This window comes from Callorhinus ursinus, unplaced genomic scaffold, assembly GCF_003265705.2.
Source record: "Callorhinus ursinus isolate GAN/ISIS: 27379988/994484 unplaced genomic scaffold, GSC_fseal_2.0 scaffold68, whole genome shotgun sequence".
Taxonomy (NCBI): Eukaryota; Metazoa; Chordata; class Mammalia; order Carnivora; family Otariidae; genus Callorhinus; species Callorhinus ursinus.
The window spans coordinates 4,801,192-4,814,725 of record NW_027397130.1 but is presented as its reverse complement, the minus strand read 5'-3'; the positions used below and the strand labels follow the sequence as shown (position 1 = coordinate 4,814,725).

Genomic DNA, 13,534 nt, shown 5'->3' with positions numbered 1-13,534 from the left:
GGAGGGGAGGGGAGGGGAGCGGAGGGGGGGAGGGGAGCCGAGGGGAGGGGAGGGGAGGGGAGCGGAGGGGAGGGGGGGGGGGGCCTGGGGGGGTAATAAAGCACCTTTGTCTGTAACCGGGGAGGAGCCATCTCCATCTCCTGGCACCCCGGCTTCCCTTATTTATATGGAAATATGGAGGGAATGCTTGTGAGTCTTGAGATGTGTCGCTGGGGCTTCACATTAAATACATTTCAATTTAGCCAGGAGCAGTGGGAGCCGTGGGGTGACTCAGGGCAAGCCGTGGCGAGCTTGCTCCGCTGACAGTCGGGGGTGGGCGGTGGCCGCAGGGAGCGTGTCCTGCGTGTCCTGTGGGAAGCCCCCCGGGTGGGCAGCTTCCAGTCTGTGCCATCTGCAGATGGCAGGGGCTGCCCTGCGCCCCGGGGGCTGGGGAGGGTCTCGTGGTCTTGGTCCAGTCTGATGCAGGTGTCCTTACAGACCCATCTGAGAGGGACAGTGTGTCTCCTTAGCCGTATCCCTAAGCCCTTGGGTCTTCTGGGGTCATTCTTTCTGTTGACATTTTCAGGGAATTGGCTTAATCCCTCCTAGGAGGGGCGATTCAGAGCCCCACATATCTTCAAGGATTCTCTGGGGGGCTTATGTGCCCCTGGCCACCTCTTGCTCTGAGCTCCTGCTTCTGTGAATTATCCTGCCGAGTTTCTCCCCTCTGTGTCCCCTTTTGTCCCTGACACTGAACTAGCGGGAAGGGTACCCTTTCCCCCAATTCCTGGCACGGAGTGGGGATGATGGCATGGGGGCTGGGACCACTGCTCAGCACAGCAAGCAGATGACCGTTCCCTCTTGCATCCCTGCAGCTGGAGACCCCCACTCCCATCCCGCATGGCCGCTTTGGCTGCCCCGCCGCCCTGGCCCTGAGCCCCTGTGCCTTGTTCTCTCTCCTCCTCTCCCAGACTGAACCAGGAATCTCCAGTCTTCCGACTTGAATATGCAGAGTCATTTCGCTTTCTCTTTGTCTCACTGCTCTGGGCATCTAGACTCCTAGACTCTGCTCTGGCCCACCCAGGGTTTAGTAAAACACAACTGAGCTCTCTCCCTAAGGGGATTCTGCCAGCTTTTATAGGAAAAGTTCTTTCATCTCCTGTTACCCTAATCTCGAGAGAGGCAACTGGGGCAAGAGCCGAAACAGGAGTCCCGGCCCATAGAACCTCAGGGTTCAGTAAATCCAACGCCCTCATTTTGCAGGAGGAGAAACTGAGGCCCAGAGAAGGGAAGTGGCATGCCCATCCATCCCGCACCCATGCGGCCGGTGACAGCAGGTGGAGTGCAGGCTTTGTCACTCCCACCCCAGCCTGTCCCCCGCCACGGTGCTGCCCCGGCTTTGCCTGGCTTCTGGGGTCCTGCAGCTCTTGGCCAGGTGGGGCAGTCATTTGCCCCAGCAGCTATTTTGCAGCCTGTGTGTGGGGAGGCTGTGTCAGTGAGGTTCCAGGGAGGGGCTCAGACAGTGAGGAGGAACCAAGGAAGCTCAAGATGAGCTCGGACAGAGGGACAGCAGTGCGACAGGGTAGGGTGCCAGGCTTGAGACATCCTGGGGAGCATAGCGCTGCTCTAGAAGCAGTGATGTGGGCTCAGCATCCCCGGGGTGCCACATCTGCAGGAGCGAGCTGCTGCCCAGGCTCTGTGGTCCAGCTGGGCCTGGGTACTCTGGCCAGGTCATGGTTGGGGGGCCTTGGTTAACAGCCTCTGACTTAGGATGTCTCCAGTTCTGGTCTCACTCTCCTTTTTTCATGCCGTGCCTCTGGGGAAGGGACCACCCCAGCCTGAGCTGTGAGCACTGGCTCATCAGGGTTGCCCAGGGAGGCCGGCCAGGCTGTGCACTGCGCAACTCCAGGAGTGGTACCCAGTAGCGGCCAGGTCAGATCATCTGATGTTCCCCTATTTTTCTAGCTGAGATGATGCACCCCCCCCACCTTTGTTTTACTCTATGCTCCAAGCACTAGTTGAAAGCCAGGTATTACGTTTGGATGGATGATGGGCTTGGGTGGGGGTCTCAGGGATGAGAATGATTTGAAAGACTAACCTTCACCCCCAACTCTGTGGAGTTGAAAGAGAGGGAGCTATTCATATCTTCTTGGATTGATTGACTAACTGGTTGAGTCCTGAGCGAGTGGGGTGGGGCAGAACGGTGGGAGAAACTTGTTTCACTTAACACGGTGGTGAAATTTTCCAATCTCAACTGGTTTGTTAAAAATCCACCCAGTTTTCTGAGAAGGGAAAGTGGGAAGACTGTTAGTTATTTCAGCTACTGGTGTGGAGATGGGGTAGAGATGGTGTTTCCTTCCTTCCTCTAGATGTGCATTTTTCACCAACACCTGACCCCACCCTTTCTCATTCTTGGACAACTGTGTGTGTGTGTGTGTGTGTGTGTGTTTTGGAGCCAGGGATCCTAGCTTTTGTAAGGAAACTGCAGCTCCCCAATGCTCCGGATTCCATGGCATGTGCGGGAACCCTCCCCGGCTCCTGGTGGCCTCCCTTCTGACCTCAGGTGGACTGAGTCAGCAGGGGAACTGAGCCAGGAGGTGACTTAGTCAATGAGAGAAAGTGGCAGTAGCCACTGGGCCAGCTCAGGCCCAGAGCCAGGCGGTCTGGGAGACAAGCAAAGCAGAAATGTCACAAGCAGCCTTGGTGACATGAAGCCTGTCTTGGCCCCCCTCTTCAGCTCAGTCCTAAGCGTGGAGCAGGGGAGACCAGCCCCTCGGACTCCTCTCTTCTCCCCACCTCTGCCCCTGGGTCCTTGGGACCTGCCATGCTCCCTTCTGCCCTCTCCTGGCATGGTGACAATGGTAGGCAGACAGGACCTGGTATTGTTGACTTGAGTTGGGGACCCAGAGGCTGATAGTGTTGCCATGATTGTCCCTGGGCCACAGAGTCCCACTGAGGGGGGGTGACAGAGGCAGGCGAGAGCCTCTCTTAGCTCACTGGGCCCTGGCCCTTTCTTTCCAGAGAAGCATATGCTGCTGGTGCCCGAGCCCTTGGCCCCCGCGCTTCCCACGCACACGGCCAACTTGCGGCTGCTGGTGATGGTGGTTCCCTGCCGAGGGCTTCTTAGCCACTGCAGCTGGCTGGCCACCCCACGGCTGGTGGGAAGTAGCAGGCGTTGGCTGTCTCCGGAGCCGCCCCCAAGCAGTGACCGTCAGGAGACGGTGTGCACATGGCCCTCTCGCCCCCAGGGGGAGAACTGCGGGGCAGACTCAGCACCTGCTGGTTGCCCCAGTTTGGTGACTCGCCCTCTCTGGGCTGCCTCCCCCTCCCTGTGTCACCTCCTCACTCCCTCACCGGGGTTTCCTTTACCTCTCAAATTCATGACTTGCCCTCAAACCCTTGTCTCGGGGTTTGCTTCTGGGGAACCCAACCTCAGGCCCTCCTGCCCCCGGGAGCCCCTGGAAGCATTCAGGTCTCCATGACTTGGTTCCTTTGCTGTGAGAGGTTCAGAGCTGGCCCTTGGGGGTTGCAGGGAGCCGAGATGGGGATTGCGGTGCCCGGACCTGAGCATCTGTGGGCTGTTTGGAGGGACTGTTAAAACCTTCACATGAGGGCGCCCGGGTGGCTCAGTCTGTTAAGTATCTGCCTTCAGCTCAGGTCATGATCCCAGGGTGCTGGGATCGAGCCCCATGTGGGGCTCCCTACTCAGCGGAGAGTCTGCTTCTCCCTCTGTCCCTCCCCCTGCTCATGCTCTCTCTCTCGCAAAAATAAATAAATAAAATCTTTTAAAAAAAGGGGAAAAAAAAAACCCTTCACATGATTTGATTGAAAAGAAAGGCAGGGACCACTCTCCCACCCTGGTGTGTGTGGCTCCAATGATCAGGAACGACTAGAAAGGAAATCATAGGGAATCTCGGCTAGTTAATGGGATCTTTGTTGAAGCCCTTGTTTTCATTTAATTTTATTCTTCACAAGGTCTCCCTTGCCCCTCAGCCCAGGAGTTGATCTTTGGGAACCTAAAGGCCAGCTGAAAGTCTGGACAAATTCACAATGGTTTTCTATTGGGGGGGTCTGGGAGAGTGGAGTGGGGAAGGGGTCTGGTGGGCCCAGAGGCTGGCAGGAGAATAACAGGGCCCTGAGCCCCTTGAACATGGGCTCACAGCCTCTTCTGTGCATGCACACCACGGGGGGGCGGGGGTTGGCAAGCAGAGTGCAGGGTCCTGGGCCCCGGGCCCTAGAGATGGGAATCTGCAGATCGAGTCTAGGGCCTGAGAATCTGGATTTTAACAGCCTGGCCAGGAGACTCAGGTGCAGAGTGGTTGGGTGAGTGCACTTTTGGAAGCCCTGATCCAGAAGTCCTGTCTGGACCTCGGTGCTGGGGGCCCTGGGGTTCCTGTCCCCAACCCCCGCCCTTCCCTGTCTTCTCACAGACTTGAGATCAGGTCTAAAGCTCCATTTTGCAGGCGACAAAACAGAGGCGCAGAGACGTTAAGATGACCTCAGTGTCACCCAGCTGGTAGGGAGCAGGGTTGGCCCGGGGCTCTGTACCCCAACACAGCAAAGTGGGGGATTCCCTGTCCTGCAGGGGTGAGGGGTGGGGTGGGCTCATTCTCCTGACCCCTCCTTTGCCTGGGAAAGTGGGAGTGGGGCTGGAGTCTGAGAGCCACCGGGTGGCTGCGGCCGAGGCTGACTGCCCACGCTCTGTCCGCAGTGCTGGGAGGGCCGGAGTCCCGCGGCGTCCTGCGCAAGATGAGCGATCTGCTGGAGCTGATGGTGAAGCGCATGGACACGCTGGCCCGGCTGGAGAACGGCAGTGAGCTGCACCGGGCTGCTGGGGACCAGCACTTTGCTGTGGACAGGTAAGGGGTACAGGGAGGGGGAGGGGGATTCGGGGGGGAGGGGGCACCATGCCGTGTGCTGGGCAGCCTCAAAATGCACTCCAGAGCTGGGGGGGTGGCACTATCGGTCAGCCCCCTTTTTGCGAACCCGGCAAACACTTTTAAGAATACAGAAGCCACACAGTAATACAACCCAGAGCACTTTTCCACCGCCATACTTAACAGCTGTTAACATTTTGTCATGTTGGTGGCCCGACGTCCTTTGTTCCTTTTTAATAAAAATCACAGACAAAAGCTGGAGGGCCCTTTCCCTGCTTCCCCGAGGAGATAAGTGCCTTCCTGAGTTAGGTGTCCATTCTGCCAGTCGGCAGTAACCGTTGGCGTACACACACACCATAAACACAGTGTGGGGTGTTCATGGGCTGCATGTGAGTGGTATCCCACAGTGCATTTCCTGCACCTGCGTTTTCCACTCGACACGACAGTTTTGAGCTCTGTCCACTTTGACAGTCACATGTGGGATGTGCATATGGATGGGATGGCCCAGCGGTTGTCTGTCTGATACCGGTGGGCCCAGGCCATTTTTGCCAAAAAGAGTTTCTTGGGTTATTCATTCTAAATATTCCCCCACCGAGTCTCGAATGTCCAAAAATCTCCTAGAGTGGCCCCTGGAGTCCACGGTGTGAAACCAAATCGTGTGTCTTGGGTGTGTGAGTGATCTGGAACCCCGGGGAAGGAGGACCTGTGAAGTCAGGGCCATCCCAATGGGGAGTCTTGGCCCTAGGCTCAGCTGCGGAGGGAGGGGCTTGCCGCCCACCCACCCCAGGGAGGTGGGCTCCACATGGCCTCTTTTCAGTATCAGGGATCTTTGTGAGGTGGGTTTGCTCCATGTGTTCTAACTGCTAAAAAGTAAGTTTGAAACCCACACTTCACACGATTTAGGAAAAGCTATACCTTGGCCGGTGTGACTTGCTAAAAGTGTTCTGCTGCTGAAAAATATAGTTGAAATCCACACTTCCAGACAATTTGTAGGAAAGCTGTAGCTCAGCCAATATGTGTGATGGAAAAGCCAAGTCTCCAGGCATTTCCTGTTTGGAGTCTGGCAGAATCAAGGTTAAAGTGTTGGCGGCCAGTCCTGGTCATGGTGGGCCCCTGCTGGCCTGAGGAAGGGTGTGTGTGTGTGACGGACCCCTCCTTTGGACTGGCGGGGGGTGGTCCTTTGCCCCGGAGCCTGTCTAGGCTGGGCTGCTGGCCGTGGCACCCATCTCACACTGGCCCTGCTGATCGGATGTCCTGGAGGCCCAGCTGGGTCACCGGATGTCGGCGTGACTACTGTCATACTAGGTGGCACTTACCAGAAGCTCACCGAGGGCCCAGCATCTTCCTTACTGCGTTACCTCAATGGTGTCGTCAGCCCCACACCCGCTTTATGGGTGCTTCCATCTCTGCCACATCAAGGAGGGGACTGAGGCCCAGAGAAGTTCGGGAACTCACCCAAAGTTGCACAGCTGCTAAGGGGCTGGGCCTGGCTCCGTGCCTAGGCCAGCAACTCCGGAGCCCATGTTTCTAACCACTGTGCTCTCGGTAGCCATTCACTAAACATGCGGTTACGTGCGTGTTAGTTTTTACTCCTTCGCAAGACTTCTCAGATCAGTGAATTCACAGCTCAGGGCGAAAATACCCTTCATTAGCTCCTTGCCTTGATTTTCTTGGTTTGGAAAATGTAGGCCCTGAAATGGTAGTCGTGGAGCCTGGGGTGACACGTGATGCTGGTGTCAGCAGCCTCTCCCAGTGCTTGGCGCCTGAGTGGGCTGCGGGGCCGTGCGCTGGCTGGATGCTCTCTCACCATCCCAGGATGAGTATCTGGCAGAGCAAACTAAACCGATCCACTCACGAAATATGTCTTGGACCTACTTAGTGCCAGGCACGGCCAGTGGTATTAGGAGCCCAGCGATGAGCCTTGTCCTCACTCCTGCGGAGAAGACGGGCAGTCACCGAGAAACAGAAATAAGTGAGACAAGATCAGATACTGATGCCTGCTCTGGAGGGTTAGGGGCGGGTGCCGAGGAAGGAACTAGTCACGCGGGGCACTCCAGGAAGCCCTTTCTGAGCTGGTGATACTTAAGCTCCATTCTGAATCACGGGAGGGAGTCAGCCACACGAGGAGCTAGGAGTAGAGAATTTGAAGTAGAGCGAGCAACAGGTGCAAAGGCCCTGGGGTAGGAGTAAGCTTGGTATGTTGGAGGAAAAGAGCCACTGTGAAAGCCGACATGGCAGAGTGGGGTGAGGGACAGGAGAGGCCAACAGGGCAGGTGACATAGGCTTTGTCGGCTGTGGCGAGGACTTGGGACACTCTTTGGAGAGGTGTGGGGGTTTGCCAGGGGGCTTACGACCAGGGAGCGATAGGACCTGGCTTCTTTTTTTAAAAGATCGCTCCAACTGCTCTGTGAAGAAGGGAAGCAGGGGGGCTGGTGGCAGAAATGGGGAGAGGGAGGTAGAAGGATTGGGCTCCCCTGGGGTTCCCTCTGGGGCATGAGGTCATTTTCTCCTCTGTGTGCAGAGTCCATCATCCTCTCTGCTGCCCGTGTCCCTCTAATCCAGCCCCTCACCCTCATAGCATCCTTTGCCCTCTCCTGCCTGCCCCCAGCTGGCTGCCACCTCTCTGGGCTGCTGACCCAGCCTCTGTCCACAGAGCTGCTCACCAGGGTGAGGGCAGAACACCGGCCCGCTCTCCCTCCGCGGAGCATCCTGCTGTGGGCGGCAGAGCTGAGGGTCAGGTGGCCTGCCTTTTTGGGCGGGGGGACCTACTGTTAGCTCGTTCAACTGCCTCTCTGGTTTCTTCCAGTCCTGGCCTCTCCCTCCCTCCACTGCCCTGCCCTTCATCTCCTTCGGAGGGGAGTCCATGCCACCTCCTAGCTCCATCCCGGGAAATAGCAACAATCCATCAAGACCAGCAGAGCCCATCAAACCCCATAGGCAAAGCCATAAATTTCAGGGACATTGTTGCTTCTGGTTTCAGGGAGAGAAATGGTGGGTGTGTCCAGGGCACGTTGGGGGGGGGGTGCTGCTCGCTCACACCTCACCTGTGTGCAGACACTCCAGCCCCTGCCCCATTTTAACCCCCTGGAATGACCTACCTGGGCTAGTCAGGCGGGAGTCCTGCAGACGCGCGTGCTGCTGTGTTTCCAGCAAACTCTTTTCGCCTGCACTTGGATTCCTCACTTCGCAGTGATCTGTGGCCTAAGCAACCCCCACAGTCCTTCCCCTGCCTTGCTGGAAGCTTCTGGACTATTGCCTCCTACCCCTGGTTGGTATGTCCTCGGGGAAAGCAAATTTGCTTTTTTAGCCTAGGAAAACCTAATTAGGGGTTATTTGCAGATTTGCTGCAAATGGCATCATATTATGTATCCTAAAGCCAAACAGTAATGATCTCTGAATTTCCCATAAGGCTTCTCTGCAGTAGCAAAAACGACCAACATTTCAGGCTGTTTTCATCGGAGTCAAATGTGAGTCCGTAACTGCTGGACGCTTCTGTGTGTGGAGTCCGGGCCGGGGTTTCTGGAGCCCTGTTTTCAGGGGGACGCTGCTGGGGAGGGGCAGCTGGCACCTGGCTGTGTGCACAGAGAGAGAGAGTCGGGACAGCAGGGCTGTGTTGGAGTGTCCGTCGCTCACTGCCGCGAGGGGCAGACTTGGGTGGCCGGCAGCAGGTCATGTGACTTCTCTGAGCCCCGCTGTCCTCACCTGCCGGTGAGAGATAGCACTGAGGCGAGGGGGGACCCTGCCTCCCCCGCCAGCCGCCCGCTCTGCCCCAGCCCTGTGGTTTCACTTCCTTCTCCGCTGGGTGAGCTGAGAGAGAAGGGGCGAGCTGACCACGTTCGGGAGGGCCTAGAACCCCCGGGGAGGAGAGGGAGTTTGGGGTGAGCCTGCTGGAAGTGGGGGAGGGGGCATTTTAACAAAGTAGAACGAGCCAGGTGTTCCAGACAGAGGCAATGAGCAAAACCACCCGTAAAGCTCAGATGTGGGACGAGGGGCTGGAGGACCTGGTGAGTGAGGGGGAGCGAGCTCCAAACTCGAGGGCTGTGAAAACCACCTACAGGCTCTAGACTCCTCCGTTTGTGTCTTCAGTCCCAAATATCCGCATGCCCACCCAGCTGGGTGTCCCGGGAACAACCCAGAGGCAGTGTCTTCTGGACATGCCCAAGCCCCATCCCGCCCCAGGCCATGCCAGTCTTATCACTTCCGTTGCCTGGACCCCCAACCTTGGAGTCAGCCTCGACCCTTCTGTCTCTCGCTTGTATCTCGTTCAGCAGCAAATTGTCCCCATCTGCAGACTGTGCCCGAAATCCCACCTTTCGTCACTGCCCTCCTCCCACTGATTCCCAACTCAGACGCCAGAGAGATTGTTTTAGAATACCAATTTGGTCAGGAGCCTCCTGTGTTCCCCACCTCCCCCATAGCTCCCCATCAAACCCCAGCCTCTCCCATAGCTCCCCAAATGCACCCAGCCCTGTTGTCTGGCTCCTCCCCTGCTATCCTCCCACTTGCTCCCTGGGCTTCAGCCCACCAGCCCCCCTGTTCCTGCAGCACAGTGGTCTCCCTCTGGCCACAGGGCCTTTGCACAGGCTGTGGCCTCTGCCTGGAAAGCTCTTTCCTCAGATCTGGCTAGGTGAAAGAATCCTTTTTCTTCCTCCCATGGTTTTCTCCCTCCCCTTCCTCCCGTTTTTCTCAAATGTCACCAACAAGTCCTTCCCAGAGGACCTATTTCAATTTGTACCCCCTCTCCCAGATTCCCCATCCCTTTCGTTCATCACCACCTCACCCTGTGTATTTTCACGATTTGCTTGTTCACTGTCTCCCGAGCCGGACCGGATGTTCTGTGAGGGCGGCGGAGATTTTGGCCTGCCTCACTTCTGGATCCCAGAGTTCAATAAGGGCTTGTTGGAGGAAGGAAGGGAAGTGAGGCGGTGTGCATGCCCTTGGGTGCTCTTGGGGGGTTGTGCCTGTGCCCCCATGCATGGCAGGACAGCGAGACAGAAGCCAGGTGTGTTCTGGCCACCACCGCCCTGGACGAGTTCCTGTTGTGGAAGCTGAGGAGGTCGGCCCATCTGGGAGTCCCGGTTTCTGCCGCATGGCTTGTAATGACCTGGTCGTTTCATGCTGGGCATCTGTCTTAGGAAAAGAATCTTAACTTAGAAACAGGTTTATGAACATCTTGGTCATGGATGCCTTTTTTATAGTGTCAACAAATTTGAGCCACAGGGCACCGGGCTGGCTCTGTTGGTGGAGCGTGCAACTCTTGATCTCGGGGCTGTAAGTTCAAGCCCCGTGTTGGGTGTAGAAATGACTTAAAATAAAATCTTAAAAAACCCCACAAAGTTGGAGCAACAATTTAAATGTCCACCAGCAAGGAAACAGCATGCAGACCGTGGCTCCTCTGCTGGACGCGGCTTATGCCGCCATCGAATAGGATGTTGACAGGGACACTCGGGGATTTTAGTGATAAGTGACGATGTAAAGAGCAGGTTATGTAATTATGAACAGAGTTGGATTACAAGTGCGCAGAACTCAGTGACAAATTATGTCACACCCTGTGTGGGGGTCCCTTCCTAACAGGACAGCCTCCAGGTGGAGGTCGGGGCGCTGGCCTGGCCCCAGCACTGGAGAGAGGCCAGACTGGTGGGGAGGGAAGGGGGTAGCTGGGTGACAAGGTCAGTCAGTCCTCCAGGGTGGAAACCTAGCAAATATGAGGGCAAGTTTGAATGGGTTAAACGTCCTAACAAAGGCAAAGATTCTCAACATCCAGCTATTTGCCGTTTGTAAGGCAGGCGGGGTGCATATATACGGTAGGATCTCAACGTGTCTCAAATAAAATATACATATGAGGTATTTAAAAAAAAAAAACCTCCGGGGAAAGCCCGGCCCTGGGATGTGGGGGCTGGTGTCTGGCTCCTGTGTCCCCCAGCCTAGCTTCAACAGCCCGGCTTCGCCCCGTGGGGTGAGGTAGAGAGGAGATTATCCATCCGTCTGCCTGCCTGTTTATCTAATATAAATGTGTACGTATGGATGTGTATATGCATTTCTCGGTGCACGAGAGAGAAGTGCTCTCTGCTCTTGCTTGGAGAGAGGTGGGGAGGGGCTGGCAGATCCTCAGTCGCGTTTGGAGACCCCCCACAGCATCCGGGGCTCCGGCTGGGGGTGGAGGGGGCCGAAGAGGCGAGGAGGAGAGCCCGAAGTTGCAGGGAAGCCTGGACACTGGGGCTGGGGTTTCTTACGTCCCGTGTGGTGTGGAAGAGAGAGGGGCACGGACGGAGAGACGGTCACGGGGAGAACACGTCTCCTGTCCCCGGCGCTCGTGTCCGTGTCTCCGGTAAGCGTGTCTGTGGGCACCTGTGTGCGGAGGCTCCATGTTTTAAAAGGAAAGTGACCGGTTTCATAATAAAATAACAACTCCCAGCCAGCGAGCTGGCCAGCTGCTGGAAATCGATACTCTGTTAATTGAATGCAACCCTCATAAATCATGGGAGGAACACGAAATTCAACCTCCTTCCCCAGGCATCCAGGGGAGCTTGTTCAAGGGGCCCGGGAATGAGGGCCAAGGGGGTGGTTGCCTCACGGGCTGAGAGGAGGGGCTGGGGCCTCCAGGGGCCTCTTGGGGGCCTGGCCTGACACGAGGGGGTGACTGGAGCTGGGCCCAAAGGGAAGGAGCCGCTGGGCCCCGGCCCTGGGTTGCGGAGCGTCTTGTGACTGACTGTGGTGTTGGCTGCCTCTTTGGGGGGCCCTGGGGCAATGGCCCGAGGCTGGCTGCAGCAGGCACGGCCTTGGGGGGCAGCCGGCTCCAGGAGGCCACCTGTGCTCAGGCAGGAGGGGCTGGTGGTCCGTCTGTGGGCGCAAGGTAAGGGACGCTTGGGCAGGAGAGCTTTGAATGCCATGGATACTAGAGTACTCTCCGGGTAGCTCCCGAGGGGTGCCCAGAGGCCTGGCTTGGTGGGGTGCCTGGTGCTTAACAGGTGTGCAGAAATCACAGGCCCATGTCTCGAGCTCTGGTGTGCCTCCCTACTTTGCAAATGCCGCAGGAAGGAGCAAGGCCCCGGCGCAGGGGATCAGGGTCTGAGTCCCTGCCCTGTCCCTAGCCCACACGTGACCTCAAGGACGTCACTGACGTCATTTGGTCTTTTCCTCTCCATACGGTAAGAGGAGGGCCTGGCAGGGCTCCGAGGTGTGCCAGTCCCCAAACCCAGGCCGTTTTCAGGGCCACCATGCCCCCATAAGGCGACGTGATGGGTTTGGGCACACTGAGGGGGTGGCTCCCCCCAGGCAGGGCACGTAAGAGCCCCTGGTGTGGGGGGCACCTGTTAGCCCTTTTCCCGTGGGGCAAGGGCAGTGGTGGTGTCCTTAGGAGGTGCCAGTGGATCCCGGGACTTGGCTCTCCCTCTTCCCACCTCTGTCCTATCTGCTCTTTGCAGACTTTGTGTCTCATTTCGGCTCGGGCACATTTGCTGGGAGAGAGAGGGCAGGGCCTCTTCCAGCCAGCACCACGCCTTGGGTGGCCCCCAGCCCTGAGGGCTGGGTCCTGGCTTCCAGGGGACTGTGTTGCAGGGCTGGCTGAAGCAGCAGTACTAATAATTCATGACGATCATAAATAATAAAAGCAGCCCCTGTCTATTGGGGACTGATTATGTACTTTGACCTTGACCAGTGGCCCAGTGAGGAAGGTCCTAGCCAGGCCTGTGATGCACAGATGAGGGAACGAGGCTCAGACAAAGAAAGGCCTGGCCCAGATCGTAGACCTGGAGGGGTTGGTGCCCGGCCCGCAGGGGCTGCACAGCCCTGTGGTCTCAAGAACCTCAGCAACCACAGGGTGACCATGTTTGTTGGGAGTGGAGTGTGAAAAGGTCCCGGGATTCTTCGTGGAGTGTCTGCCCAGCTGGGGGGCGGGGATGGTGGGAGCCATTTGACCCAACGCCCCACAGGCCCTAAGAGCTTCGAGAATGCCGAAGGCCCCCATCTTTTCTGCCCCTGCCTAGCACCCACAGCTTACAGGTTGGGGCCGAGAACCTCACTCTCCTCTTGCTGACCATGCTGTGGGGAGCTGCCAGGCCGGTTACGGGGTGACTTGGCCAAGGCGCCTCCTTCTGGGGCCTCTCTGAAATCTCCAGCTGGCCCTCTTCCCACCCCTCCCTGACATGGCCCTGGTTCTCAGCTACTCACACTCAGGCCGCCTCCTCACGAGCCCACGCGTTCAGGCTCATCTGGCTTACCCACCAAATGCACGCACCAGCGATAAAACTGGAAAGGAATAAAAATAAGCAACAAGTAGAACGGATGACCTTGGTCACTGCACCAGCAGGGGGAACACTGGGTGCGTCGTCCCCGCGGCCCCCTTGCCTAGCAGATGACGATTCCAGGTATGTACCCTGGTGGCAGGCCCTACAGGGTTCGGAGTGTTGCTGACAGGGAGGTGCCTTCTGCTGGAGCCCTTTCAGCCTTCGCCACCCGTCGGGGTTACTGAGGGCCCCACCCCCATGATGTTGCCCCCTAGATCAAGGCCTTGGTCCTGCTGTCCTGCCCCTGTGCTCACCCTTAGGCACAGACCCTTTGCAGGCGAACTGGTACCCTGATGATTTTTCCACGTAATGGCTGTACGGCCCTGAGCAAGTAATTCAGCCTTGCTGTGCCTTGGTTTCCCGTCTGTACAGTGGGGCCATTAGAAAGAACCA

The 13,534-nt window shown here is 57.3% G+C and overlaps 1 protein-coding gene across 4 annotated transcripts in view; it reads left to right on the top strand.

Moving 5' to 3' along the window:
- The window catches only part of MGAT5B (alpha-1,6-mannosylglycoprotein 6-beta-N-acetylglucosaminyltransferase B), an 83,306-nt gene that overhangs the window by 21,581 nt on the left and 48,191 nt on the right, over positions 1 to 13,534 (top strand). For all 4 annotated transcript variants that reach the window (XM_073886019.1, XM_073886018.1, XM_025859829.2 and 1 more), the window contains one exon: positions 4,691 to 4,838. In XM_073886019.1, coding sequence (XP_073742120.1) covers positions 4,691 to 4,838 — 148 coding nt within the window. The remainder of the gene's footprint in view (positions 1 to 4,690; positions 4,839 to 13,534) is intronic.